The 26,001-nt window shown below is 35.6% G+C and overlaps 1 protein-coding gene across 1 annotated transcript in view; it reads left to right on the forward strand.

Moving 5' to 3' along the window:
- LOC142344622 (alpha-mannosidase 2x-like) overlaps positions 1–26,001 on the forward strand; it is a 71,391-nt gene that overhangs the window by 18,859 nt on the left and 26,531 nt on the right. The window contains exons 6-8 of the mRNA XM_075396430.1: positions 5,600–5,873; positions 11,636–11,754; positions 22,455–22,656. Coding sequence (XP_075252545.1) covers positions 5,600–5,873; positions 11,636–11,754; positions 22,455–22,656 — 595 coding nt within the window. The remainder of the gene's footprint in view (positions 1–5,599; positions 5,874–11,635; positions 11,755–22,454; positions 22,657–26,001) is intronic.

Genomic DNA, 26,001 nt, shown 5'->3' on the forward strand with positions numbered 1-26,001 from the left:
TGGTTTTCTCAATTCTTTGATATTCCATTCTAGGTCTAGTTTTTTTGTTTAGTCAATGAAAACTCTTTGAATTGTACGTCAGGACTTGTCCTGCTATGTTTTTTGTTTCGTCGTCTGACGCTCTTTTTTCGTTTTACATATGTTCACACAGCAGAGCTGAAAAAGTAAAACTTTCTGAATGACTTCTTCATCTCACTAAAGGCATTTGCGCGCGTGACGTCATTTGTCAATCGCTTTAGCGAAAGTTTTTAGGTTATTTGCGTGATTAGATTTTGATCATACGTGACTTACCTCACTCAATAAAATGACTTTTGCACTTTAAAACTTAAGTTTAAATTGAATTTGTTTAAGGTCAAAGGAACTCAGATGTGCAGTAAAGGTCCCTAATAAGAGGCTTCTGTGGAATGAATTTTAACAAGCTTTATTAATTTATCGCTGAATGTTTTTTAGCCTAGTTTTTTGAGCGGCGCCGATTTTTTTTTCAATTTAGATCTGTATCTGTTTCTATCTCTATTATATGGCACGCAGGTCTATTCTTTCGCAGCTATTCCGGCAATCTGCCGGCTATGTTTAATCAATTTTATTGCAGTGAGTGGCTAAGCAGGAAATGAAACGAGTGAAAAAAATGTGAGTGATTTGAGTTTTAAAAATTTGAGAGTGGAGCGAAAACGGCGATTTTCTTGTTTATACGCTGTTTTCGAGAGCAGCGAGAAATTAGGGTGTAAAAATTTTTTCTCTAAGCAAGCCTTTTTTTATTCACGTGCGGCTTTTTCAAATGCTTGTTCTGTTTTATTTTAGGTCTTTTGATTGAAATGATTCAATATGTTTTGGTAATAACTTTTAGGCTGTTATGAATGCGTAAGAAGTTTTGATAATTTTAATGAGTCTCAAGCTAATTCGGAGGTTTTTTAAATTTTTTACGCATTTTGATGCATGAGATTTTTGCTAACTGTTTCGTATTTTTTCTTTATCGCGAATTGAATAGACGCCTATTGCTCATGGGTTTTTAGATTACGAACCGATTGCAACTTTGCATGTTTAAATCAGTATTTTATGAAAAATTATGGCAAAAAATTGATATAAATTGAATTGTTTTCTGTTTTAGTGGTTTATCTGAATTTCTTCAGAACTAGAGAAGTTTTTGCACCTTCCACAGTAAGTTTTCCACAAATAAGTGTTGGAAATTAAAGCATGTCGTTGTTATATGTACTTGTATTATATTATCTTATATAACAAAAATTATTTGAAGTTCATTACTTTTTTTAACAGCCGCCCTCATCTTCTCAGCCGGCTATTATAGCGCTCCTATTACAATTCGAAGAATTTGAATTGTATTGGGGCGCTGTCTTTTTTTTTTAAGATCTGTTCACACATTTTCATGATTTTTGAAGTCAAATTGGAGTAGTGATTTTGGTCACGCCGAAACAGGAAGTGGAGCGAAAAAGCGAGTGGTTTTGCGGCGTGAATTTTTTTCGCTCTAATTTTAAAGTAGAGTGAGAAAACGGTGTTTGAACAAAAATTCGGTTTCTCGGTAGTGATTTTTTGTTCACATGCGGCAATTTCACTCTGATTTTTACGGTTTTTTCGATTTTTTGGATCGGATTTTTTTCTAAATGGTGTTCACAATCCATTCACAGCTCTTTCTAGGCCTAGTTTTTTGTTTAAATTTAATTTTAATTTCTCGACAGTAGTTTTTTTTGTTCACATGCGGCATTTTGACATTGATTTTTTGTTTTTTTTTGTTTTTTCATCTGATTTTTTTAAACGGTTTTCTCAATTCACTGATATTCCATTCTAGGTCTAGTTTTTTTTGTTTAGTCAATGAAAATTCTTTGAATTGTACGTCAGGACTTGTCCTGCTATGTTTTTTTTTTACTTCGTCGAATAAAAAAATGTTTCGCTTTACCTCATTTTGCCGCTTTTTCAACATTTTGCGTGATATCTTTTTGACTTCTCTAGGCTAGTTTCTCTTTTCTCTCATTCTGCTAAAAGTGATTTTGAACATCAGTTGCTCAGCAAAGCAATTCAAAGTGAACAGAGTCAGTATAAAAATTAAAGTCAGAAATAGAAACGGGATAAACCCATAAAGCCCAGTTTTAGATGCCCGCTATTTGAACGTCGTTCCTATAAGTATTAGTTACATCTCTCTAATGCTTATTGGTATTGATAGTAGCCCCTGTAGCCTCTCTCTAATAAACAGAAGTATTTTCAACTACGAAATGCCGTCAAAATAAATCGGACTTAAAAATGGTTTTGTTCAAAAATCTTTTTTTTTCAATATCTATTCTTTCAATCCCAATCATGCTTATTGGAATCAACGGCGGCTATTTTCCGGCAATCTGCCGGGTATGTTTTTTTATTTAACCTTAGGATTAACATCGTTTTGGGTTTGTTTTCAGCTGGTGTAGTTTTACGCTAAATTTTTGGAAAAGATTCTGCATTTTTACTTTGTCAAGCAAAAATTTGTTCTGCTTTACCTTAGTTTGCTGCTTGATCGCAATTTGAAGATCTTTTTCCTTTTTCACTTCTCTTGGCTAGTTTCCCTCTTCTCTCATCCTGCTCCAAGTGATTTTAAGCAGCTACTGCTCAGGAAAACGATCTAGTGTCAACAGCGTCAGTTTCGAAATCGAAATCAAAAATAAACGGGAAACCCATAAGCCTAATTTTAGATGCACGCCCCTTTGACTTCGTTCTTATGAGTCATGGGTACGATCTGTATTGGTAATTGGTATTGATACTAGACCCTGTATGCGCTCATTGAGAAATGGGATGTTATCCAACTGCGAAACGACCTAAAATATTTCAAATTTTACTACGGAAATCTCGGCTTTTTTTATGGAAATCTGCTTAAAAAAATGCAAATTTGATTGCTATATTTTTGCAACTACAGGTGTATTCTTTTCTTCTTGTCCTCTGTTACATTGTTCTCATAAACTGAGATTGTTCTTTATTGTTCCAGCTGCAGTTTAGAGGGTAGAAGTTTATGCCAGAGGAACTTTTTTTCCAAGACGACTGTGCTCGATTTTGATCTTTTTAGGGTTTTCTTGCTTTTTTGGCAGAGTGAATCTCATTCGTGCATCAAAGGGAGCTTATTTTGAGTGTACTCGAGTTTATGAGAGCAAAAATCTGAGTATGTACATGCATATGGGCGCATACGTGTTTCAGCATGTGTATTCTTTGGTATACACATGTGTGCGTTTGTATATGCTTGCATGTGAGCGTGCGGATGTTTGAATGTTTCTGTGCACCCATCACCCATGCTTAAGAAAAATATTTTAGGATATGCGTGTATGTGCGTCTTAGTGTGTGTGGTTGTTAGTGTATGTGTTTGTGTTTGTTTATTTATTTGTTTGTGTGCGAGAGGGGAAGTTATACGATCGCATGCATACGACTGTGAATTTTGGTTACGTGCAGCAATATCGTCATCGAGTGTAGATCTTACTAACCGTTCCTAGATTTCAACAATTCAATGTTCCTGGTGTGCTGTCTTTTAAAAAACGTTTTTATACTTTTTTTCAATTTAAGTTGTTAAGTTTTCCAATTTGCTAAAGTGGGGTGAGAGACTGGCATGTTAACAAACTTTTGGTTTCTGAGATTTTGCTTTTTTTATTGGAAGCGGTGTTTTCAAGTCCTTTGCTAGGCAACTCAAGGTCTAGTTTATTTTCAAGGTTGGCATTTTTGATTTCGAATAACATGACACCAGTCAACAAAACAGTAAAAATTTGAGCGACTTTTATGATATTTGTGCTCATTTTGTTTTTGGCTGCCATGGTTCCAAAAAATTTTGTCCATTTTTTCTTAATATCTGTTTATGCGTTGTAAATTTCTATTGCTAACTCCATAACTATTAGAATTATGACAAAGGAGAATTCAGTTCCCCTTTCTTTATTATAGCTGCGAAGCTGTAAGCTGAGCGGAGCCATATTGCGGTGCTCTTGGTTTTTTGTTTTTGTCGTCTGGCGCTCTTTTTCGTTTTACAATTGTTCACACCGCAAAGCTGAAAATTTTCTGAATAACTTCCTCTCACTAACGGCGTTTGCGCGCGTGACGTCATTTCTCATTCTCTCTAGCAAAGGTTTTAAAATCATTCGTGTGATTAGATTTTGATCATACGTGACTTACCTCACTCAATAAGATGACTTTTGCACTTTAAAACTTAAGTTTAATGTGAATTAGTTTAAGGTCAAAGGAACTTATATGTGCAGTAAAGGTCCCTAATAAAAAAGGCTTCTGCGGAATTAATGTTTACAAGCTTTATTAATTTACGGCTGAATGTTTTTAACCTAGCTTTTTGAGAGGCGTCGATTTTTTTACAATTCAAAGAATTTGAATTGTATTGGGGCGCTGTCTTTTTTTTTAAGATCTGTTCGCACACTTTCATGATTTTTGAAGTCAAATTGGAGTGGTGATTTTGGTCACGCCGAAACAGGAAATGGAGCGAAAAAGCGAGTGCTTTTGCGGCGTGAATTTTTTTCGCTCTAATTTTAAAGTAGAGTGAGAAAACGGTGTTTGAACAAAAATTCACTTTCTCGCTAGTGGTTTTTGTTCATATGCGGCAATTTCACTTTGATTTTTAATGTTTTTTCGATTTTTTGGATCATATTTTTTTCTAAATGGTTTTTCCAATCCTTTCATAGTTTATTCTGGGGCTAGGTTTTTGTTTGAACCAAATTTACATTTCTCGCTAGTGGTTTTTTGTTCACATGCGGCAATTTCACTCTGATTTTTACTGTTTTTGCAATTTCTTGGATCGGATTTTTTTCTAAATAGTTTTCCCAACCCATTCACAGCTCATTCTGGACCTAGTTTTCTGTTAGAATCAAAATTACATATCTCACTAGTGGTTTTTTGTTCTCCCTAGCAGCATTTTGTCATTGGTTTTCTGTTTTTTTTTCATCTGACATTTTTTTTATAAATGGTTTTCCCAATTCACTCATTGTCCGTTCTAGGTCTAGTTGTTTGTTAAGTCAATGAAAATTCTTTGAATTGTACGTCAGGACTTGTCCTGCTATGTTTTTCAATTTAGATCTATCTGTTTATCTCTATTATACGGTACACAAGTCTATTCGTTCCCAGCTATTCCGGCAAGCTGCCGGCTATGTTTTTACAGAGATGCTTTATTGGCTGAGTTCTGATTGTAACGTCCAATTCATTATTTACGAAGTTTTTCATTGGAGTGGATAGATTTTTTTGTTTACAAATGATTTCTCGTAGTGTCCCCCGTTTTTCGTTGGAGCTGTTTATGCCAACTGTGAAAATACGAAATTAACTGAAAATTATATCAGGAAAGCTTTCAGAAACAATTCTAGTTGATTACACTTTAGACGAATTCTTGCTATTAATGTTTTTAGGTATTCCTAGGTTTTATGTTCCTCATTGGTATTTTGAAACTACGTGTCTACGAAGCAACGGCAGCTATTTTACGGCATTTTTAAATTCTCCCCTTTTGTCACGTGTTCTACCTTTGAATCAGAAGCCTTGGCGGGAAAAATTGCTATGCTTCGCACTGCAAACTGCGAATCGCCTTGTTAATCATTGTTTTTGGTTTGACTACACGGTAACAGAATCTTTTCCAACTTATCGTGTGAAACATTTTCAGTGGTGATTTCTTCACATATGCTGATAAGGACCAAGCCTACTGGTCGGGCTACTACACATCTCGTGCCTTCTACAAGAAACTGGACAGAGTACTTGAAGCGAGACTGAGGTCTGCTGAAATAGCATTCTCAATGGCCAACTTATTCGTCGAGTCTTCAAATCATGCTTTTTCAATTTGGGAAAACGAAGCACAAGGACTTCACGAGAAGTTAACAGAAGCGAGAAGGAACCTTGGTTTGTTTCAACACCACGATGGAATTACCGGAACGGCTAAGGTGAGACAGTTGAATTTAAGTAAATTGCTAACTGGATTGTTTTCATTGAGCTTTAACGTATACGTCTAAGATTATGGTACATTTCATTGTTATATCATGTCTGTTGTTTGGAAACTGGCCCCTTACCCACCCTTTGTGGAGGTCGAATATTTACATCTATAATTAGCATTATAGACCCTTATAATAATCTCTAAATTGTAATGGCAATTCGCGCCGCCTTGACTATACAAACCGTTGTTAGTGCAATAGATACACGCATTTTTGAAAAGAAATATTTTGTTGACAAGAGGGTGGGGGCCGGATACGCTGTTTTACTTCGTACTCTATGAGAATGCTTAATTGGTGCAAATCAAAAGTTATTTAATTTGATAAAGCTATAATCTTGAATCAAAACCACGTGATCAACTGTTTGTGTAACCAAATTGTTTGAATTCCTGTTCGTTTGTAATTGTAATCATTGTTGTATTCGATTGTCTTTTAGATCCAAGTGACTACATTCTAAGTAAGTACAGTTGTCTTTGTTACCAATACCTTCCAACAGGTATTATAAGATGATCTTGGTGTCCATCCTGTAATGGCTTTATAATGATGTAATTCATGAATGTCTCATTAAAACACGCTCGTTGCAGGTTTTGAAATTTGCGGTGTCAGAAGTTAAAATGCCAAAAGTTCCTATATACATAACCAAAAGCTGACTTCCGCGAACTTGCAGTATTTTCAAATCTGCATGTAGTGTGTTTTAAGCAAAGTTACGTCACACTGCGAAGTCACCTCAAAATTTTGTCTCAACATCTAAACGACAGTTGTTCTCAGTGACTTCAAGCAGAGTTACGTAACCTATACATAATGTGAGATGTGCATAGGGCGTATTATTTGAATTGCTTTAAACTCTTTGAGTCTCACTCCTGAGGGCACTATTCTGCTGTTGGTAGAGGACCCTTTTTTAAAAATTTAAACAACTTTAGTGATTTTTCATTTGGTCTTTTTTGCTGTAATGCGTGCACGCTACCTGATTGTGTTCATTTTTACCAAATCTTGAAACAATTCGTGAATTTATTTAGTTCCCCATTCCAATTTAGTACTGCTTGTTAAGCAATTTCTTTTGAGGTGGGATCAATTAAGTGGGATGTTATGTTGAATTGCCATTTTTAATTCTTTTCGATGAATAGCTAGCTCTATAGTAAAAACCATGGTGTAACCTTCCTTAAAGTTTCACGCTTTAAGAAATTTGAAAGTTTCCAAGAGTTTTCTTTTCCGCAAATTATTCAGTTCAACTCTATTAATAACAACCGATTTTTCCATCGAAGTGTAGGGTTGTTAATCGATAGCATTTACTTTTGGTCATAACCCATTGTCTGAAACTTAATTCAGATTTGATTGCATGATATATAAAATGATATTTGCTTAATGAGTTCTTTAGTATTTTTAATTGCTTTCATTTTGACCTGCTAGATTTTACGCAAATTTTTGTCTGGCATGTTTGAATTTTTCGAGTGACTTTCTTCACGCTTTACCCCTTACTTGGTTTGGTAAAAATCCATGTCTCTGAATTATAATTTTGGGCAGCTGGAAATTTCTGGTGAAATCTTCAAATTTCCCCAGCCCTATAGAGGTTAAATTCAATCTAGAAGATGTAATAAGCGTCTCTTCAGCCTCTCAACAGCTATTATTTATGCGATCTCCTTTTTATCGATTTGCTTTGCTTTTTGGTCACGTTTTTAGTTGTACATAAGTCACGATCTTCACGTTTCACTGCTGTCCTCATTCAATGTTTCAGCTGGAATCTAACTGAAACTCGCCATATACACCAAATTAAAATACTTTTTGACACTGAATTCTGTTAATGTCTGTCTTGTTCTTTCTTCTGTGTACAATCGCCAAGAACTTGAGCAATTTTTAAGTTTTTGCTTTCGTAATTAAAGTTTTTAATCTCTCTTGCTTCTGTTTGCCTATTTTGTACAGCAAGATCTCTGCTGGCATGCAAGTTAAATTTTATGCAAATTTTATCAAGAAACAAGACGGTCTTTATGTCGGTCAAGCTGTTGTGATTGATGAATTCGGCGTGCAATTTCGGATTTGGTCATATTTTTTTATTTGGTAAAGGACCGACGATTCGAGTTTTTAGGCAATTCTTCCAGCTTTTTTGTTTTGTCAAGTTTTTGTGTACGACCATAAGAGTTCAATGGTCGCTTCAAACCTGCTTTTTGATCATTCATCAATGTAGTTTTGATTGAATTGCGTTTCTGGCTTAGTTTTTACCTCCAGGTTTATGAGTTTTTAAATCTGTTCACACGTTTTGATTGCTCTTGAACGAATTTGAACGAAGTTCATAGCAATTATTGTTAACGTGTGTGTCTTTTTTATGCAAAATTTTCGCTTGACGGTTTTGAGTTTTCGAGTGACTTTTACGCCCTTGACAAATTTTTGCTATTTGAGATTTTTTCACTTTCTCAATTTCAACTCTGTTTCCAGTGATTTTCCACGAATGATACAAACGTTAATGCTACAAATCTGATCTAGTGCTGAATATATGCTAGTAGATTTCATAACTTAAGCGTCCTGTGGTTTCAAACAGTTTTTAATTGCTCTCAAACCAAGTTTGTAGCAATTATATTAGACATGTGGTCTTTTTTAATGCGATTTTTGTCTGACCCATTTGAATTTCGTCCTCAAAAACATGGTAAACGAGTAGCTCTCGGAGGGTACTAAGTTCTTTCAGAGCCCTACGCCTCAATATACTTTAACAATGCGATTCACAAAAACTGTTTTGAGGAAATTTTTTGGGGCGGTGTGAGGGGCGGTTCTTAATCTTGATAGTTTAAGAACCGCTCCTCCACCACTCGATTTGAACCCCCTCTCATCTAGCCTTAAGCAACCCTACCCCCATCGCTTAACCCCTCCCCGCACGGACAAACACTTCGCACGGACAAACACTTCGCACGGACAAACACTAATGCTAGCATTCCTAAGCCCGAGCTGGCTACTACCGAAGCCAACCGCTTGCCTGTCATTTGAGAGCAATTCGCCCAACGCTTGTCGGTTATGTTCATTAGTTTTTGAGTTTTGCGGCTATCGGTTGTCTTTTTGTTGTTGTATCACTTAGAATCATTAATGAAAATTCTCATCAGTGGTTGATTTGGTAACCGGTTTTTGAAGAAATCTAATTGATTTTTTTTTTAGTTTGAACCGTTTTTTCTGTACTTTTTGGTGTCCTTTCGCACAGTTCCATTGATGACAGGTTCCATTGAGTTTCGTCTTCCTACTGAACCATTCTTAGCATCATTAGTGAAAACTGTCATTTGCATTCTAATGAGGCATAAATGAATTTCATTATTTGTTTGAGTAATTAGCGTTTTGTTTTAACTTTGACAGTACCCTTTTCAAATTGTTATTAATTTTTGCCCATTTTTTGTTATTTTTGGTTTCTTTTTGAAAAGTTTAATTAATAACAGGTTCCATTTACTTTCGTCCTACTTAAATAGGCATATTTAAGTTTTTGACAGCTAATTATTTTTATGACTGGCACAATGTTTTAATACGAGGTTTTATTAGTTTGTTTTACTGTCTTTGTTGCTTTGAAATTTATTCTCATTAAGAACTTTTCCATTGGACTTTCTGGTAAATTTTAAGTGAAACTTTTATATAGTTGTTTGCTGTTGATATCTTTTAAATTTTTTACTTTGACAATTTTTTCACAAAAGTTTATCGTCTTGAGAGTAATTGTTGTTCATTTTTTTATTAATTAATCTGGCCAATGACAGGGCCCATCGGGCTTCTTAGCGGAAAAGTTTGATCCATTTAATCGCTTCAATTTGTAGCTATTTTTTTACTTGGGTACCATTAGCTTTTGATTATTTCAAAAATTTTTGAGTCTGGAGTTCAGTTGTTTTAATTAATTGTTTACCTTGTTCCTGAGTGGAATTTTAAAAAGTTTGGTTTATGAACGTTAAGTAGTATGATTTTGAGAAGTGCTCGAATATGCGAATCTGTTTTCAACCGTTTTCATGTCAGTTTTTTTAAAAAAACGTTAGCGTTTTTTGACATTTTTCTCATTTTTGTATATTTGCTGTTTTTTAACTTTGCTTCTCCTTGGTTTCTCTTGGCCTCAGAACCACTAGTTCTCTGTTTGCTTCGTGTGTCTTTTTTGATCACCCGTAGTGTAAATGATTTTTCGATTTCTAGTTCTGGAATCTAACTGAAACTCGCCATATACACCAAATTAAAATCTTTTTGACACTGAATTCTGTTAATTTCTGTCACCCGTAGTGTAAATGATTTTTCAATTTCATGTTATTCATTTTGAAAAAGGTTACGCCACTAGTTCTCCAATATACGTATCTTTCTTTTCTCAAGACCTTTTCTAGTTTTTGACTTTTTTGTCTATAAGGTCATGTGCCTAACTTTGAAGACTTGTTTCTGTATAATTGTGGTAGTTAGAATTATTGGCGTTCTCTTTGTATTTTATTTGGTCGTCAAGATTTTTATTCCTATCATATGACGTCACAATCGCTTCAAATCTGCATTTTGTTTAATCGTTCATGCAATTTCTACTGAAATTCGTGCGTGACGTCATTTTTCACTCTAAGTAGAGAGTTTTTAGCGTGATGGAGTTTTTGGTCACACGTGACCTACCTCACTCAGAAATTGGTTTTTCTTTACTTTAATTCAAAGAGATGACGTCAAGCGTGTACTTGTCACTCTAATTGAAGGTTATTTGAGAGCAGCTAATAGAGACAGCAGTAAGTTAAACAGATTCTTAATCAATATATAACGTCAGCATTTGTAAAGAGAAATGTCTTGGTCTGTTTTTTACTATCTTCTTGAGACTGCAGATCTACGAACCTATTGCGGCTGTTTTCTGGCAATCTGCTTGCTATGTTTCTATATATTTTAGTTCATACGCGTGATTATGTTTGGTTACACTTGATTCACCGCCCCACTCTCAAATACACCGTTGCATACTTGAAGGATAGAAGGTCAACCGAGTATGTCTCTAATTGAAGGTTGTTTGAGAGCAGCTAAGAGAAAATATTGATGAAAACTTATAAAATTTCTTTTTGCGACTGCAGGTCTACGAAGCTATCGCAGCTGTTTTCTGACAATCTGGCGGCTATAATTAAAAGATTCGGTAGATATGTTGGTTTTTAAATTGGAGTTCGAAGCCCTCACTATTTGAAAGCCTTTACTACCGTTCTACAATTTTTGGCGATGTAACCTGTGTAAATGTTAACGCTCTTTTCAATTGCTCAGCTTTATTTGGGTCATTAAATGTAAGTACAGATCGATTATTATAGTTACTACTCAACGTTTCAACGGGAAAAATCCTTCGACTTGATGTTAATTTGTATTTGGGATTTTCTGTTGATTGTGTTGCTATGCTGTACCCCTTTTTCGCAAACAATCCTGTGTTGTAATTTTTATCAGATTTTGGGGGTCTTTCTCATTATAGCCCCACGAAATTACAGCCCCCATTATGGTATGATTACCATGATTGGGGGGTATAGGTTATACGACAAGTAAGCGCGGGGAGCTATAATGGGAAAGACCCGATTTTTGTTGTAAATGTTATTTTTAAAATGAAGTATTTTCATCAGCTTGCCCCTACAGAAATGTGGACTCTTGGTTTTTAGTACAAATATGGCCATTTCTTATGTCTGTATTGCATGATCTGTCGATTGTTAGTGACGATGTAGATACAAAAGCATTTGTGATTGGATGTATATTGGAGTTCTAATCAAATAATCCATTGTGTCCTTTTGTAGGATCACGTAGTTGTTGACTACGGCAACCGACTATTGAAGTCAGTGCGAAACGCAGATGATGTCATTGCTGCAGCGTCCGAATATCTCCTCCTCGCATCAGATGCCCAGTTCTTTTCTAGGTAAGTGGTGACACGAGTCGCGTTTGCAGCTATTAGAACTGGTATAGTGTTATAACGCTCACCATCTGGTTTATAGGCCCAGCAGACTAATGAGATTATAAGTTATGGTGTAAAGGCTAACACACTAGACCGCAGCTCTGGAGGTAGCTGGCTCGATTCTTAGGCATAGATATTTGTAACTGCTGTCGGCGTTACAGTTATGGGTCAATATAGTACCAAAAGTTAGCAGAAATATTTGATGAGTGACGTATGGCGGTGAGATATGATTTTTCCCTTGAACTCTAGCCATTTTTGCTCGTATTTTCAATGAGAACATGCTGTCTGAACAAAAATTTGTTTCTTCGATAGGAGTTATAAGTTTACGTGTGGCAATTTGACTTTTTCATTGTTTTTTTATGTTTTTTATCGATTTCTTTTCTAACTGGTTTTAGACGTCCATTCCCAGTAATTTCGAGGTCTATTTTTTGGCATAATAGAGGACTCCTACACAATGAGGGCTGTTACTAGTAAAGCATCGCCACTGAAATCGGGTCTCAAGCTACGTCGGCGACTATCAACTTTGGTATGGTTCTCTCTATATTGGTCTATTTTGTATCCAATAACAGGCTAAAATAGAATCGAGCATTCGCCGTTACATCGAGAGCAATTTCTCCGATGTTCGTCAGCTTTGCTCAAAATTGATTAATGAATGTCAAAATCTGGTGGTTTTGTCTGTTTTTGATTGCTCTCAAACAAAGTTTGTAGCAATTATATTTGTCCTGTCGGTCTTTTTTATGCGATTTTTCGTCTGACGCTTTTGACTTTTCGTTCTCAAAAACGGGATAAACAGGTAGCGCCCAGCGGGCATTAAGTGCTCTTAGAGCCTTTCAGCTCTGTTACAGCTCAAACTGGTTTGGAGACTTATACTTATGGTGTGAAGGGCTGTTCTTAGAGGTTGAAGACCACTCCACTGTTGACCACCTCCACTGCCCTCACCGCACTATTGCCCCCGTGGCTACCTTCGATTGCTAAAAACACGCAATTTTATACTAATTTCCACAATTTTTTTGAATTTTGTCATTTTTGGAGTTCTTTCAGCCCTAGGTGTCAAGGAACATTCTCTAGGGTTTTAATAGGTTACTGCATAGTTTCTAGTGGTAGTGGAATGGTTTCAACATTTAAACATCAAGAATTTTAGCTTTTTTTCGACAAAACATGCAAATTTTTTCAATTTTTTGACATTTGTTTTTCATTAGTCACATTTTTCCATACGCAGGGGCGAGAAAACGTCCTTAAGATTTTGATAATAAGTTACTGAACAAATTTTATCTGCCATTGAATAGATTTCAGATTTTTAATGACATTTTTTAGCGATTTTTTTTTTAGAAAACTTGCATTTTTTGCAAGTTTTTTGAAAATTTTGTCGGTTTTTAGTTTTCTCAAGCCTCTAGAGCCGAGTAACCACCCTTAGGCTTTGACAATAGCTTACTGTGTAGTTTCTAACTGTAATGGAATGTTTTTAAGATTTCAACACCACCAATTTGAGCATTTTTTTTACAGAACTTGAAGTTTTTCAATTTTGACATTGATTGTCATCATTGAGGTCATTCAGCCTAGCAGAAAATCTCCGTTAGGGTTTGATAATAAGGTACTGAAAAATGTTTTTTGGCTATTGATTAGTTTCAGTTTTTTATGCAAATTTTTCAAGTTTCAAGTTTTTGAATTTTTTTGTCATATATTTTTGTCAGCTTTAAGAGCCACAGTTTGATTGTAGGTTACTGCATAGCTTCTTGACGTAATGGATTGTTTTTCAAGATTTTAATATCAGCAATTTTTAAAAATATTTGCAATTTTTTCAAGTTTTTGAATCTTATTGAATTTTTCATTTTTCCCGCACCAGGGTCCCAGATACCTCCTCCAAATTTTGGTGATAAGCTGTTGCATAACTTCTAGAGTTAATTGAATGGTTATAAATATTTTAATGACTCTAGCTTGAGCAATTTTTTGATAAAGTAATTTTTTTTCAAGTTTTGGAGAATTGTTATCATGTTCAAGTTTATGGATCTTTATGGGCCAGGGAAACTTTTTAAAGCTTGAAATAGGATGCTGGATAGTCTGTTGAAACAATGAAATGGTTTTGAGGATTTTAAAAACTTGAATTTTAGCAAGGTTTTGTTAAAATTTGTTATTGTATCCAAAGTTTTTGAGTTTTTTTGTCTTTTTCTGAGTTTAACGATCCTTACTGGCCAACGAAGCTTTTCAAGTCTTGCAGATGGGTTGCTTTACATAACTCCAGAGTCAAAAAATAATTTTGAACATTTTTACTGTGAAATCTGAAAGCTTTTCTATTAAACTTTTTTTGCAAATGTTTTGCAAATTTTGAAAATATCAGTTTTTTTAATTGTTTTCTAGCAAGGAGAGAAAACTGAAAGTTGCAGAGCCAAATCAAGCTGAAGCTAGTGTCACTAAACCGTGGCTAGCTACTGACGAAGTCAACCACTCACCGGTCGTTTGAGAGCAATTCGCCCGACGTTAGTCGCTTATGTTTAATAACCGTCGTCAGCCTCTCAATGGCTATTATTCGTGCGTTTTCCTTTTTTTATTACAAGTCGAACAGAAGTAATGCTGGTCTATTGGTACGACTCGAAGAGGAGCATTGGTGGAACGTCTTTTTTGAAATAAGTAAAAACTAAAATTTGTAACTAGGAAAAGTGTTTAGGTCGAATTGTTGAAAAGCAGGAAAAAGGAATTTTCTGTTCCTGTCGCTTTTTCGATAGAGCGAGAAAAGCAGTTGTGACAAAAATTTCACCAGGGCGGCGTTTTTGTCACGTATGGCATTTACTAATCAGTTTTTTTTAATAGGCGCACAGTGATAGCTGGGGCTATTATTGGCCTTCTCTTTGTTTTTTATTTCCTCGTCAAGATTTTTGTTACGACCATATGACGTTACAACCACTTCAAAATCTGCTTTTTGTTCATTCGTTCATGCAATTTCAACTGAAGTGAGTTTGTGACGTCATTTTTTGCTCTTAGTAGAGCGAGTTTTTTGTTCATTCGCGTCATTAAATTTTTCCTCACACATGACTTCTCACTCACAAAAATGACTTCCTCACTTTGAAATATACTCTTGTTTACTTTAATTCAAAGAGATAAGGTCAAATGGGTGTATGTAACTGTAAATGAAGGTTATTTGAGAGCTGCAAAGGGGGGGCAGCAAAAACTTATACGGATTTTCAATCAAAATATAATGTATCAGTTTTTAATGAAAAGACGAATTTTTTGTCTTTTTTTGTCTTTTTTACTGTTTTTTAGACTGCAGATTTACGAAGCTATTACAGCCATTTTCTGGCAATCTGCCAGCTATGTGATTTTAATCTGAATTCTAAATCTTATTAGTTTAAGCTCTTTCTTTATTTAAAGGTGTTTGTATCGTTCATTTAAACTAGCGATGGTGCGTCTGGAAGCAATTTTGACTATCTGGAAAAAATAAAATTTTGCATTCACATCAGAGCTATTTTTACCATGTTGCCTTGTTAATTGCTCTTGAACGCAGTTCATAGCAATTATTGTAAACGTGTGTGTCTTTTTTTTTTAATGCAAAATTTTCGCTTGACGGTTTTGACTTTTCGAGTGACTTTTACGCCCTTGACTTTTTGCATTTCGCGTGATCTAAAATTCTCTCTCAATCACAATTTCAAGCAGCTGAACTCAATTGGCGGCAATTTAATACTAAAAGTCAAATAAAAAGTGCGCCGAAACTGGTGTCATTTTTTTACTTTAAATCTTAATAGTGGTATTATGTTAACCTCTAATATGGTTATTTGAAGCCCACTATAGAACTTCTTAGTCCCATTTAGGCTACCCCTCCCCCCCCCCCCCGACTGAAGCAGGCTGCAATTGATTAGAGCTCCCACTAGTCGTTCAAGAGCAATTCTTCCGACGTTTAGTCGGTTATGTTTTTAAGCCTCTTTAGCTGTTTTTGTTTTGTTCAATTTTAAAGAAGTTTATACATTTGGGGAGTTTTATTGTGAAAATTGGTTCTTCTAAGAGTTTTGATTTTCCAACATTTTCATTGATTTTAACTTTGAGTTGTTCTGTTAGAGAAAATTGAATTTTTTTGCCTCATTCTTCTAATTCATTTGTCTTTCCGTAGTTTTTCTCAATCAATCTTTACCTGAGAGCTACTAGATAAGTCTTCCTGCTATGAAGTGACAAGTGAAAAGCTGGACATTTCACTGATCTGAGTTATACACATTTTGCATCTTATACACTTTGCATCTTTTAATTATTTGCATCTCTTAATTATACACTTTGCATCTTTTAATTATTTTTTTTTGCTAAGTATTGGGTGGGTGACTGATCTAGCAGAAAGTGCAATTAAAATGTTTGCCGAATAGTGGTCGGGAAGACATTTCAAAGCCAGAGAGCGCATTTTCCTTGAATTTTACATTTTTTTCGTTTGCGTTCTTTTGAATTTTTAAGAGACGGTTTTTAGGTTTTATTTCTTACTTATTGATTCTCAGTTTTTTGTCTCATATAATGGCATGTTTGGAAGCATTTTTGACGAGCTCAGGCAGATATTAATCTTTCAGATGGTTTTGAACTATTTTTGCTATTTTGAGCGCTCTCTTTGAGCACTTTGCAATCTTCAATTTCTTAATAGCCTCAACTGGGGTCTTTCGTTGGCTGAGGTTAGTTGTTTTTGTATTTGGTGATCTGTTGATTTAACTGATATAAATTTTCAATTGTGTTTTTTAAAAGAATTTTATAATTTGCATCAAGTTTGGTTTCATTTTCATCTGTTGTAGAATTTTTGCCTTCTTCTGATTTTGAGTTTTTTGTAATAGTTACTAAGAGGAAGATGCTGTTACTAAGAGGTGACAATTCAAGGTGATATATTACAGTTTATATAATAATACAATAAATTTTACAAATTTGTTTTATGTGGGTCACCGAAGTTTAAAGGGTTATCTCAGAATAGTTTTGGGAGGCAACATTTCGCGTATTGTATGGAATTTTTAAACAAAATTTTATTGTTTCCCTGTTTCTCAGTTTTCTCTATCTACTTTTTATAGATTTTTCTTTCTGTTGCTAATCGTTTGCTGAATGGAAACTATTTTAATCGAAATTTTTTCTGCCAATAATTGTTTCGAGATTGCAACTTGTACAATTTTTTTTCAGATTTTTTGTCAAGTTCAATTGATACTGTATTTCTCTTTATTCTTACACTTACTGTTCAAAACTAATAGCAATAAATGGTGTAGTTGGATGGGCTTATGTGATTATCGGTTTCGAGTAGATTCCGGAGTCTATCGGCTATTTTCTAATTCGCTTTACCTTTCGATCACGTTTTTCGTTCCAACGTAGTAACGACTTGCACGTGTGACTCATGGCTTAAGTCACTTGCTGTTTCAAATGAATGAATTTTTAATTTTCACTCGTTGAGTTACGCAAGGTAATGAATACCCTTAATGTCAAAGGAGAAAAACAAAAGACACTGGGTAAACCGATAAAGTCCGGTTCTTAAGTCATCGTGCATTAAGTTATGAAAGTCCATTATAGTGATTGCTAGCTGGCATACGCATTAGACTTAATAGGTTTTATTTTAGAAGCTAAATCAAGTATAATTTTAGAACCTAACTTACTGCACACCCGATTAGAACACTTAAGAACAAATTTTGTCAATTTGTATATTTTTTTAATTGCTCTCAAACGAAGTTTGTAGCAATTATATTAGTCCTGTCGGTCTTTTTTTATGCGATTTTTCGCTTGACCGATTTTTCGTCTGACGCTTTTGACTTTTCGTCCTCAAAAACGGAATAAACAGGTAGCGCCCAGCAGGTATTAAGTGCTCTTAGAGCTTTTCAGCTCTGTTTTAGCTCAAACTGTTTTGGAGACCTATAATTATGGTGTGAAGAGCGGTTCTTAGAGGTTGAAGACCCACGCCCCCAACTGTTGACCCCCCACTATTGCCCCCCACCCCCCGCCGTGACTGTTGCCACCCCCATCAGCACCCCCATGGCTAGTTACTGACGAACAACCGCTCGCTAAAAACGCAAATTTATACAAATTTTCACATTTTTTTCAAGCTTTTTGAAAATTTTTGTCCTTTTTGTTTGATAATAAGTTATTGTAAAATTTCTAAATGCAATGGAGTGTTTTTAAAGATTTTAACAGTTAACGAGGTTTCATTTTCGTCTGTTGTAGAATTTTTGCCTGCTTCTTCTGATTTTGAGTTTTTTTGTAATAGTTACAAAGAGGAAGATGCTGTTACTAAGAGGTGACACTTCAAGGTGATATATTATAGTTTATATAATAATACAATAAATTTTACAAATTTGTATTATGTGGGTCACGGAAGTTTAAAGGGTTATCTCAGAATAGTTTTGGGAGGCAACATTTCGCGTATTGTACGGAATTTGTAAACAAAATTTGATTGTTTCCCTGTTTCTCAGTTTTCTCTATCTACTTTTTATAGATTTTTCTTTCTGTTGCTAATCGTTTGCTGAATGGAAACTATTTTAATCGAAATTTTTTCTGCCAATAATTGTTTCGAGATTGCAACTTGTACAATTTTTTTTCAGATTTTTTGTCAAGTTCAATTGATACTGTATTTCTCTTTATTTTTACACTTACTGTTCAAAACTAATAGCAATAAATGGTGTAGTTGGATGGGCTTATGTGATTATCTGTTTCGAGTAGATTCCGGAGTCTATCGGCTATTTTCTAATTCGCTTTACCTTTCGATCACGTTTTTCGTTCCAACGTAGTAACGACTTGCACGTGTGACTCCTGGCTTAAATCACTTGCTGTTTCTACTGAATGAATTTTTAATTTTCACTCGTTGAGTTAGGCAAGGTAATGAATACCCTTAATGTCAAAGGAGAAAAACAAAAGACACTGGATAAACCGATAAAGTCCGGTCCGTAAGTCATCGTGCATTAAGTTATCAAAGTCCATTATAGTGATTGCTAGCTGGCATACGCACTAGAGTTAATAGGTTTTATTTTAGAAGCTAAATCAAGTATATTTTTAGAACCTAAATTACTGCACACCCGATTAGAACACTTAAGAACAAATTTTGTCAATTTGTATATTTTTCTTTTTACTTGCTCTCAAACGAAGTTTGTAGCAATTATATTAGTCTTGTCGGTCTTTTTTATGCAATTTTTCGCTTGACCGATTTTTCGTCTGATGCTTTTGACTTTTCGTCCTCAAAAACAGGATAACAGGTAGCGCCCAGCAGGCTTTAAGTGCTCTTAGAGCTTTTCAGCTCTTTCAGCTCAAACTGTTTTGGAGACTTATAATTATGGTGTGAAGAGCGGTTGAAGACCCACGCCCCCAACTGTTGACCCCCCCTATTGCCCCCCACCCCCACCGCGACTGTTGCCCCCCACCCGACTGTTGCCACCCCCATCAGCACCCCCCATGGCTAGTTACTGACGAACAACCGCTCGCTAAAAACGCAAATTTATACAAATTTTCACATTTTTTTCAAGCTTTTTGAAAATTTTTGTCCTTTTTGTTTAACTTTTGTCAAATTTTTGGAGTTATATCAACCCTAGATGTCAAGGAAGAACCCACTCTATCGTTTGATAATAGGTTACTGCACAGTTTCCTGTGGTAATAGAATGGTTTCAACATTTCAACTTCGCGAATTTTTGCAATTTTTCGAAAAAACTTGAAATTCTTTCAAGGTTTATGAAAATTTTTGTCGGTTTTTAGGTTAATCGAGCCTCAAGAACCAAGGAGCGTCTTCTAGACTTTGATGATAGGTTACTGTATATTTTCTAGACGTAATGGAATTTTTTTCAAGATTTTAACATTGCAAATTTTACCATTTTTTTTTGAAAAAAATACCATTTTTAACTGTTTTTCAACATTTATTGTCATTATTCAAGATTTTTCAGCTTTAGGGTTCAGAAAACCTGCTTAAGGGTTTGATATTATGTGGCTGCATAGTTTTTAGTGGTAATGGAATGGTTTTCAACTTTTTAATATCACAAATTTTATCAATTTGTTTTTATAAAACTTGCAATTTTTTCAAGTTTTTTGACAATTTTTGTCATTTTGTAGGTTTATCTAGCCTCAAGAGCCAAGGAACAGCCACTAGAGTTTGATAACATGTTATTGTGTAAACTCTAGATGCAATGGAGTGTTTTTAAAGATTTTAACAGTTAACGAGTTTTAGCATTTTTGTTTGAAATATTTTTGGCAATCTTCATGTTTTTTTGAAGTTGTCATTTTTTAAGGTTTTTCCAGCCTCAAGAGCCAAGAAGCTTCCTTCGAGGTTTGATACTAAGCTGCTGCTTAGTTTCTAGAGTTAATGGAATGGTTATCATTTTTTCAAGGACTCGAGTTTCAGAAATTTTTTGATAAATTTTGAAAATTTTTTTAAAGTTTATTATGTTCCAAGTGTATGGATCTTTATGAGCCAGTAAAACTGTTAAAGGCTTAAAATAGGTATACTAGATGTCCTCTTGAGACAATATAATGGTGTTCTGAAGATATTATTTTCACGAATTTTAGCAAGATTTTGTAAAAATTTGCATTTCTTTTTAAAATTTTCGAGTATTTTTGTCCTTTTCTGAGTTTAACGATCATTACTTTCCGACGAAGCTTTTCGAGTCTTGCAGATGGATTACATGACAAAAATCCAGAGACAAAAAATGTTTTTGAACATTTTTTTTACTGCGAAATGTGGAAACTTTTCTTTGGAATTTTACTGTTTCAGTTTTTTTCTATATGATTTAGTTACTAACAATTTTAGAAAACTTAAAGTTGTAGAGTCGAATCTCGCTCTCTCTCGCTCTCTCTGTGTTGGCTGGCGTTTCTTTCCTTCTCCTTCTCGCTCACGTTTAATCTCTCTCTCTCTCTCTCTCTCTCCTTAATTCTTTTGTTGATGCCGCACTTCAGCGGCTGTTATATGGCGTGATGTCATCGTCTGTTACCTTAATCTCAGGCCCCTTCAAACAAGCTAAAGCCAAGCTCACTAAACATTGGCTAGGTACTGTAGAAGCCAACCGGTCGTTTGAAAGCAATTCGCCCGACGTTAGTCGGTTTTGTTTCTATTTTCTCGATGTGCGTAAACGGCGACTATTTTCATGCAATTTGTTGACTAATTTTGATATTTCTTATCTATTTTTCTGTCTTACGTGGTCTTCAGAATGATGTTTGTTAGTTCAATTGTTCATAGATAACTCTTGTTTTGCTGGAAAAGGAATCGTTTGAATGTTTGATATTCCAATCGTTCCTGTCAATCTCTAAATTAAGGAAGCAATCCAGTATGATATTTTGTTCTTATCATTTGGTCTCAATAATGATTCTTTCGTGTTGCATGTTTTGGTTGTTTTTCTTTTGGTGCTATCGCATAGTCACATGAGTAAGAGTTCCCATTGACCTGCTCGCGCTGTGTAGTTTTTTAGTCAATTTACTGGCTCCAACTTTTAATGAACATAATTATTGACTGAAATACCGTTTCTTTTTGAAATGTTCTGGTGAATTTGTGCATGTCGCTTTCAAATGTTGTTGTTTTCTTTTTTGTCATCCATCAGAACTGCTAAAAGGTATTTTTTTTAACTTTAAAGATTTATAAGATGCTGATTTTAAGGATGTCGGCATGTAGTTATGAGGTTCTGTTACTTCGACGCAACTGACTTCCAAAGATAATCTGGTTTTTGCCAATTTCTTTGATTCCCACGGTGTTCTTGTTTCGTGAACTCCAATCTTTCTGGTATTCTTTGTTATCGATTTTTTTTTGTTTGAACGGGTTTTCGTCTGACGCTTTTAACTTTTCGTCCTCAAAAACAGGAATAATAGTTAACGCTCGGAGGGCATTAAGTGGCTGATCAATCAGCTCTTAGAGCCTTACTAGTCTCTTTGAAAGCGATTCTCCGAAACTGTTTTCAGGAGGCAATTTCATGGTGTGAAGGGACGTTCTTTACCTTAAGAGTGTGACCCCCTCGGTCACCCCCCCCCCCCCCCCAAAATGCACTCCCTAATTATAGCATTCCTAAGCCCAGGTGGATACTGCCGAAGTCAACCGCACGCAGACCATTTGAGAGCAATTCGCCCAACGTTAGTTGATAATGTTCCTATTTGCTATTCTTTGGGTTGAGCATCTTGTGTATGTAATCACTGGTCGAACAGATACAAGGTGTCTGGAGATTCATTTCGGGGGGGGGGGGGGGGGGGGGGGGGGGATCCATTTTCGTACAAAAACAAAATTTCGAAGCTGCGTTTTTTTCCTATTCCCCGGTTTCGCGGTATGTATCGTTTTCATTTTTTGTCTGTTTTTTAGACGTTTTTGTCTTCAAAAGTGAAACCAAAAGCTTTATGTAAAACAATTAAGTAAAGATCGCAAAATGTGAATGAAAAGTTTTTCATGTTAATAACCATTAAATATAAGCATAAATTGCTAAACCAATAAAATTTTAATGATACGAAAACTTCTGTTGATACCAGAGCATGACCCGCGTATGGCTTTGTTTCACTTGTTTGCAATTGTCCAAGCAATGTCCTAGTTGCGAAGTGCGCTAGTGTTTTCTGCCAATCAAGTCTGATATATGACACTCTTCTATTCAACAGAGCAAGTATTACGTTGAATGTTAATATTTCAGATCGCAACTATTAGGCTAATGGGAAAGCCCCTGTCTACAATATTAAAAAATAGTTTTGCTTAATTGTCGTCGGCTTTGATCTTGGAATTAATTTTGTTGCAGAATGTCTCCACCGAACTTGAACTCACTGAACGCTTGGAAGGTGAGCGAGAAGCGGGCAACCCACGATTCCATGCCAGAAGGGACTGTGCTGTCTGTTAAAGGACTGGCTGATGGGTCGGTTGTTCCAGTTCTGTTTTACAACTCCTTAGGATTCCAGAGGCAACAGTTGGTGTCCGTATTAGTCGACAGCCCCAATGTCCAGGTACGCATATGATTGTGTGAAGTGCTCATCTCTTTCGCCGTGTCTTATTGCTCTCAAACAAACTTTTTTGCAATTCTATGTTCAAATTTTTATAGTACCGACTTTTTCGTCTGACCATTTCACTTTTTTGTCCTGAAAACGGAAAACAGTTAAAGCCTGGAGAGCATTAAGTTGCTATGCACTGCTGCTGAAGACATTGAATTATAGTGTGATGAGCAGTTTTTTGGCTGTTTAGACCCACATCACCCCCTTCCTCCACCTCATTCCCTCCCCTAAGGCTGCGCTCACACACCCCAATGCACTCGTTTTCTATTTCTATTACTTTTCTCGCTCTCTCGGTTATGCTTAAACTAGCTACTAGCCCCAGCTAGCTACTGACGAAGACAATCGTTGGCTCTCGCCAGTCCTTTGAGAGGAATTCGCCCTACGTTATGACTTTGATCTTTCAAAACGGGATAAACAGGTAAAGCACACAGTTAAAGACCCAAAGTTGGCTTTAGTAGTCCTTCAAGTGCTTAGAGTGGTGCAGCTGCTGGGATGGCCTTAATTTAAGGCTAAAAGGTTATTTTTAGGAGTTTTTGGGCTCAAAATGTTGCAATTTTTCATGTTTTTTGTGGTTTTTTTTTAATAGCCGCACAGCGATAGCTGGGACTATTATTGGCCTTCTCTTGGTTTTTTTTTATTTCGTCGTCATGATTTTTGTTACGACCATATGACGTCACAGCCACTTTTTGTTCATTCGTTCATGCAATTTCGACTGAATTGCATGTGTGACGTCATTTTCCGCTCTTAGTGGAGCGCGTTTTTTTGTTCATGCGCGTCATTAAATTTTTGGTCACACTTGACTTACCTCAATCTCAAAAGTGACTTCCTCACTTTGAAATTGACTTTTATTTACTTTAATTCAAAGAGATAAGGTCAAATGGGTGTGTGTCACTCTAAATGAAGGTTATTTGAGATCAGCTAACAGAGGCAGCAATAACTTATACAGATTTTTTATCAAAATATAACAGATCAGCCTTCAATGAAAAGACAAATTTTTTTGGTCTGTCTTTTTTACTGTTTTTTTAGACTACCGATCTACGAATCTATTGCGGCTATTTTCTGGCAATCTGCCAGCTATGTTAGTTTTTTTGTTTGAGTAGTCTTAGATTAAAGTTTTTAAAAGTTGATTAAGGTCTTTTGCGACAAAATTACTTGTTATGAATATTTTATGAGCTATAAGTTTTGTTACTACAAAAATGCAAAATGAGTTTTGCAAAAATGAGTTTTGCAAGGTTCAAAGAATCTCCTTTAAGGTTTAATCATAGGGCACTGCATGGTTTTTAGTAACAATGGAATGATTTTCAACTTTCGAATGTCTCGAATTTTAGCATTTTTTTGATAAATTTTTTTTCAAGTTTTCCTAAAATTTATGTCTATTTTTGATATCTGTCCATTCTCAATTGCCAGAAAACCTATTTCACGATCTGATGAAAAAGGGACTGCTTGGTTGTTAGTGTCAATGGATTTTTTCAACAATTTAACTTTTGGAATTTTAGAAATTTTTTGATAAAATTTGCAATTGTTTTCAAGTTTTTTTGAAAACATTTGTCTTTTATTCGGCTTTTCTTGCCTCAGAAGCCAGGTAATCTCCTCCAGGATTTGATAGTATGTTATTAAATAGCTGCTAGGGGGTAATAGAGTGGTTTTCAACATTATAAAAGAAAGAATTTCTTTCTTTTGAAATTTGAATTTTTTTCTAAGTTATTGCCTCTCGATCTATGAGCCAATGAGTTTTTGAAGTCTTGGAATTGGCTACTGGATAACCTCTAGAGACACAGAAATGGTTCTGAAGATATTGATATTACGATTTTCCGCAACATAATATTTGCAATTGGTTTCCTTTAAATTTTTTTTGTCGTTTTCTGAGTTAATCGATCTTCAAGGGCTAATGATTTTTTTCAGGTCATGCAGATATAATCCTGGACCAATTTCGGAGCTAAAAATTGGTTTTGGATTTTGATATATGTATATTTGAAGGGATCGAGTTTTGCGTTCGGGTTAAAAGCTTAGCGATGATTCTCTTTGTTTAGTTTGTTTGATTGTTAATAGATGCCGTCAGCCTCTCAAACGGCTATTATTTAGGCGCTCTCGATTTTTTAAATTTGCTTTAGTTTTTGATCACGTTTCTTTGTTTCACGTAAGTCACAATTTTCACGTCTGACTTTTGACTTAATTCCTTCACTGTTTAAACTGAATGGATTTCAAATTCTTTCAAGCATTGAATTACGTAATTTAGAGAATATTTTCAAGATCAAAAGAGCGAAATCAAACGAAGCGGGATAAACCGATAAAGCCCAGTCATCAAGTTTTTTGAGTTAGGTTATCAAAGTTCATTAGAGCGACTGCTAGCCGATTTTAGTATTAAGCTTAATACCCTTCAGTTTAGAAGCTGAAGTAAGTATAGGTTTAGAATATAACTGAAACTGCACAAGTAGAACAATTTTTGAAATGTAGAAAATTGTTGATTTCTATCTCTTTTTTCCTTTTCTGTGTGAATCCCGATGTGCGTCTAGCGCGTCAGGGAGGGCTATTTTCCGGCAATCTGCCGGCTATGTTTTATTCTGTCAATTGTAATCCAATAAAAAGCTAAAACCAACAGGTGCAACTGATCAGCTTTTTGTCTTGCAAAATCTTCCAATTTAGTATTGAACGTCCGTTAAATTTATTAAGGAAGCTCGGTAATGTGCGTTTGCACATAATTTTCAGACCCGCTCATCCACATTTTTTGGCTTATTTGTTTACCAAATGAGGGAGGGATAGAAAGCTTTCAAAATAATTGGTCACAAACGAAGTTTTTAGCAATTATTTTAGTCGTGTTGGTCTTTTTTTAATGCGACTTTTTGCTTGACGATTTTTTGTCTGACGTATTTGACATTCGTCTTCAGAAACGGGATAAACAGTTAGCGCCCAGCGGGCTTTAAATTCTCTTAGAGCCTTTCAGCTTACTAGTCTCCAAGTATGGGATTCAGAGAAAATTTTGGAGACTTATGCTTATAATGTGAAGGGCCGTTCTCAGAGGTTGACCCCCCCCCCCCCCCCACATGAGACCCCTCTCACTTCACCCACCCTGGACATCGTGCAGCCGAAAAATACCATCCCTGCAGTGCTCCCCCTCCCACTGTTGCCACCCCCGTGGTACACCCCCCGCCCCGGTGCGATCGCCCACGCCACTTCACACGACAACTCCCTGCCCAATAAAAAGCTGCCTCCCTCACTTCACCCCAACCCCTATCCCTGCACATCGTTCAGGCCGTAAGGGCCCCGTGCAGTCGAAGTCCTTCCCCCCTGTAGGCACAAGCC

This window comes from Convolutriloba macropyga, chromosome 8, assembly GCF_964194025.1.
Source record: "Convolutriloba macropyga chromosome 8, txConMacr16.3, whole genome shotgun sequence".
NCBI classification, from domain to species: domain Eukaryota; kingdom Metazoa; phylum Xenacoelomorpha; order Acoela; family Convolutidae; genus Convolutriloba; species Convolutriloba macropyga.